This window comes from Eucalyptus grandis, chromosome 9 (assembly GCF_016545825.1).
Source record: "Eucalyptus grandis isolate ANBG69807.140 chromosome 9, ASM1654582v1, whole genome shotgun sequence".
In the NCBI taxonomy this organism is placed as follows: Eukaryota; Viridiplantae; Streptophyta; class Magnoliopsida; order Myrtales; family Myrtaceae; genus Eucalyptus; species Eucalyptus grandis.
In genome coordinates this window covers 36,114,118-36,118,167 of record NC_052620.1, presented here as the reverse complement: position 1 = coordinate 36,118,167, position 4,050 = coordinate 36,114,118, and the positions used below count along the sequence as shown (strand labels likewise).

The following is a 4,050-nucleotide window of genomic DNA, read 5'->3' as shown; positions in this document are numbered from 1 at the left end:
CATGTTTTCGCGAGCACCCAGAATTCCAGATCCGAAAGAACGACATCGACAATGGCCATGGACGAGCGTCGGCATCACTTGCTGCTTTCATCTAATCATAAAAAGAGTTGTTGGATGGATTTGGAGCAGCGCGCACATCCAAATCTGTACAGAGATAATTGATGGCCTTTCAAGATCTCAACTTTGTATTTTTAAGTGATGGACCTTCACTCCAGTGTCGTATGCTTCGATGGCTACACCATTGATAGTCTCAAAGTGAGATTGACTTGAAAGTCTCTACCTTTGCTTGACCGGTTGCGGAAGTAAATGGACGAGCTGCAAGTTATTGTGGGGTTTGTTCATTCACGAAGGGGTGGCCGCGAGTGACGACGAAGTGGGTTGCTCGCTCGACCATGGACGGGCAACGAATGCGAGTCGCCACGACGACAGGGAGTGGCTCGACCACGGACGACTGGCCAGGATGTGGCTCTGGCGAAACTGCCAGTGACTGCGGATGGAGGAGCTGGCTGTGGACGACGGAGGGAGGGGAGAGAGAGAGAAAGAAAGTGAGAATTTAGATTTTTTATTTATGTTCGCATCATTGACACGTGTCATTTTATTGGACTTCAAATAAAATGCATGCCACGTAAGCCTACATGGTCATGTATTATGAGAAAAGCCACTCCTCATTGGGAAGCGAACATGACCGATAACGATAACAGGGAAAGAGAGAAGATAAAACTTGAGAAAATATTATCGAGAAAATATTAGGTGCGCCGGGCGCTCCACGTCACCGTGCGCCCCTCCCAATCAGGATACGACACATGTCGACACGTGGAGCCGGGTCCCACTTTTATTTTTAGTCAAATTTTTGCCGCATCCTTCTCTCTCTTCATTAATGGCCGCGTCCTTCTCCCGCCCTTCGCATTTGAAGTGCCCTTTCTCTTCTGTCTTCTCCCGCACGAAGTCTCTCTCACAAAAATCTTTCTCCGCCTCCTTCGACACCGACGATCAGCACCGGCCGAGCGCCCTCCTCGTCCGGCGTTACTCGATCTCCGCCGCCGCCACCGCCACCGCCACCGCCGCCTCCTCGCCGCCCTCGCAGCTCCCGCTGGCCTCCAAGATCCAGAGCGGCTTCGAGCCGCGGAAGTCGTTGTCGACCTCCGCCTCCTTCGACGCCAACGACCAGCACCGGCCGAGCGCCCCCTCATCCGGCGGTACTTGATCTCCGCCGCCGCCGCCTCCTCGCCGCCCTTGCAGCTCTCGCTGGCCTCCAAGGTCCAGAGCGGCTTCGAGCCGCGGAAGTCGTCGTCGACCTCCGCCTCCTTCGACGCCGATGACCAGCACCGGCCGAGGGCTCCCTCGTCCGGCGGTACTCGATCTCCGCCGCCTCCTCGCCGCCCTCGCAGCTCCCGCTGGCCTCCAAGGTCCAGAGCGGCTTCGACCCGCGGAAGTCGTCGTCGACCTCCGCCTCCTTCGACGCCGACGACCAGCACCGGCCGAGCGCCCCCTCATCTGGCGGTACTCGATCTCCGCCGCCGCCTCCTCGTCGCCCTCGCAGCTCCCGCTGGCCTCCAAGGTCCAGCGGCTCGTGGACAATGTCCAGGTTTTTCCGAAACTCTTCGATCGTCTCTCGCGCTCTGTTTTGGCTCCCGATTAAGTTGGGGGATTTGCCTGTTTCGAATTTTTGCTTCTCGCTTCGATCGATTCCTTCTCTGTGGCCGAACTCTGAGAAGAGCGATTTCCGGATGCAGCTTGCGAGGCAGGATTACTTGGAGCTGAGACAAGAGGCGAGCGAAGTGCAGGAGTATTCCAACGTGAAGCTCGATCGAGTCACGCGCTACCTCAGCGTTCTCGCAGACAAGATGCGGAAACTAGGTGAGGCGGTGCGGCGTCTGTTGTGCCTCAACGCACGTTTGCTTTCTCATTTCGGTTTTGACAGGTTCTGTGCTTTGTGTCAGATCAAGTCGCCCTTGAAGGTGAGGCTAGGATAGCACCGCTCGTCAGTGAGAAAGAGGAAGTTGTTCAATGAGTTGTTGAAATCCAAAAATCAGTCTTTGGTTTCTTAATTGAGTTCTCCCACTTTCCACACGAAGCACGTGGAGCGGAAGTACTTGGATATGAGCTGATAATTCAGAAAATTTATTGTTTGAATTGCAATTCATTTTCGGGATGATGTTCCTGTCGGATGGATGGGTAGAGATAGCTTGCTTGTATGGCAATTTTGCAGTGTGTAGTAGGAGAACAAAACTTGAGTTTAATGAGTAAGATCGAGTTGGAATATGACTGATAGAGTTTTAGCGAAGAAGTGTAGATTAACTTGAGATAACAGCTGCCAGTTTGTGATGCATTTCTGATCGTTGTTAGTCTGAAAAATTGCTGTTTGTTAGTTAAGGACTTTATGCCTCAGAGATTCGTTAATCTGTAAATGGAGACCAGATATCAAGAACGAAAATGATTTTTTACTCTCTGTATGTTCTTCCTCCTTCGTTAGGATCAGTCTGATACTTTGATTGCTGGTTACATAGAAATTGAATCTCTTGGATTAAACTTATGGAAGAACTCCCAAGAAATATGATTTTCAGACAAGAGTCCAGTCACCCATGATATAATTTCCATTTGGACTCTTTTCATATCATCAATTCATCATTGACTGCCCAATCACTTGATTGGTCGACCTAAGTTATACTAATAGTGTTTTAAGTGAGAAGGACGGATCATCTTCAAGCCATTTGGTTGGCTATGAGTGCAGGAGGTGCACACACGTTAATTAACTGTTTGGTTTAGAAGTTGGGCTATTTGTTAGTTAGTTGCTGAGGGACTATAGTTCAATTGGTTACTCTCTAATGGAAGCACAGAAATCGATCAAGATAGGGAATTCCTCTGTTCTTTGTGTGCTCTCTTCTCTTACTATAATAATTTGTTTCAACAGCTCTTCTCTTCAATTTCCAGTCCTCCCTTTTTGAGGCTGTACGAAGTTTTTTGGTCAGAAATTTATGGGTATTTTCCTTTCCTATGATGATTTGAAGATGCTTTTAATTTCAGGGAACATAAAGGTATTCTGTTGTTCAAGACCATTATTTGAAGACGAAGGTCCCTCTGCTGTAGAATTCCTTGATTACTATCCGTGTCGACACTAGTGATGAGACCAGTACCAATCCTAAGAAAGATTATGAATTCGATAGGGTGTATGGACCTCATGTTGGACAGGGTGAGCTAGAAAATGATTAATTTTGTTACATAGCAGGCAGCATTTGAAAATTTTTTGGTATATACTAGCTACATGGCTGGTGGTTTGCATGGAGGTTTGTTATCTTACAGTAGGATTGGTGCATGTGCAGCTGATATATTTAATGATGTTCAACTGTTGGTTCAATCAGCTTTGGATGGATTTAATGTGTCAATATTTGCTTATGGACAAAGTAACTCAGGAAAGATGCACACTATGGTCTCTCTCTCTCAAACATGCTCCCATTGAATATTATCTCCTTATGAGCTAAATATCCAAATATTTGGGTATGGCTTTTTAAATAAAGTATTTTGTTTTTTATTCTTATTGCATTCAAAAGGGTACTGATCTGGAATGAGGACGTGTTTTGTGAATTATGCATGTATGGCTGCCATTGTCATGCTTCTACACAAGATAAAACATGTTGGATTTTTTTCTTTCTCGGAATTTGCAAACATGTGTCCTATTAGCTTAGTAGTTGAAGTATGAATTGTAAACATTAGAAGGATGAAATATTCATTTGTTAATGTAAGTAAATTTCATCTTGGTTTCTTTACTTTGTGTAACGAGAGATTCATTTGTCAATTGCAATATGAGGAGAATTTTGATATTTAATTTATGAATGTGGTATCTCCATGAAGACTTTTCATGGAGGAGAGAATTCAATAGTTCAAGAGAATAAATTATAAATTCAAAGTGCAATTTCAAGAGTTGATCTCCGTCGTATGTTATTCAACCCGTTTCTCACATTAACTCATCTTTCATTTGGGGAAAATGTCAAATTTGCACAAAGAAGTGAGTGGCATCAATGTGATTCAAAATTCAAAGTGCCAAGTTTCAAC

The 4,050-nt window shown here is 45.9% G+C and overlaps 1 protein-coding gene across 3 annotated transcripts; it reads left to right on the top strand.

The window, feature by feature from the left end:
- The first annotated feature begins 748 nt into the window (after window positions 1-748).
- LOC120288317 (kinesin-like protein KIN-14B) lies at window positions 749-2,028 on the top strand. Of its 3 annotated transcripts, none has more exons than XM_039302221.1 (3): window positions 749-1,585; window positions 1,734-1,857; window positions 1,947-2,027. In XM_039302221.1, the coding sequence occupies exons 1-3, from the start codon at window positions 1,316-1,318 to the stop codon at window positions 2,009-2,011; spliced, it is 459 nt and encodes a 152-aa protein (XP_039158155.1). In that variant the 5' UTR covers window positions 749-1,315; the 3' UTR covers window positions 2,012-2,027. The 3 variants fall into 3 exon arrangements, with proteins under 3 accessions (XP_039158155.1, XP_039158153.1, XP_039158154.1); XM_039302219.1 differs by having other exon boundaries at window positions 750-1,585; window positions 1,922-2,021; XM_039302220.1 differs by having other exon boundaries at window positions 753-1,585; window positions 1,941-2,028.
- Window positions 2,029-4,050: the final 2,022 nt, after the last annotated feature.

Bases quoted from the DNA above. Each gene is read 5' to 3' on its own strand.
- LOC120288317 (XM_039302220.1), top strand. From the start codon at position 1,316: ATGACCAGCACCGGCCGAGGGCTCCCTCGTCCGGCGGTACTCGATCTC. The intron at 1,586-1,733 runs GTTTTTCCGAAA...TTCCGGATGCAG, and splicing joins GGCTCGTGGACAATGTCCAG to CTTGCGAGGCAGGATTACTT. The intron at 1,858-1,940 runs GTGAGGCGGTGC...GCTTTGTGTCAG, and splicing joins AGACAAGATGCGGAAACTAG to ATCAAGTCGCCCTTGAAGGT.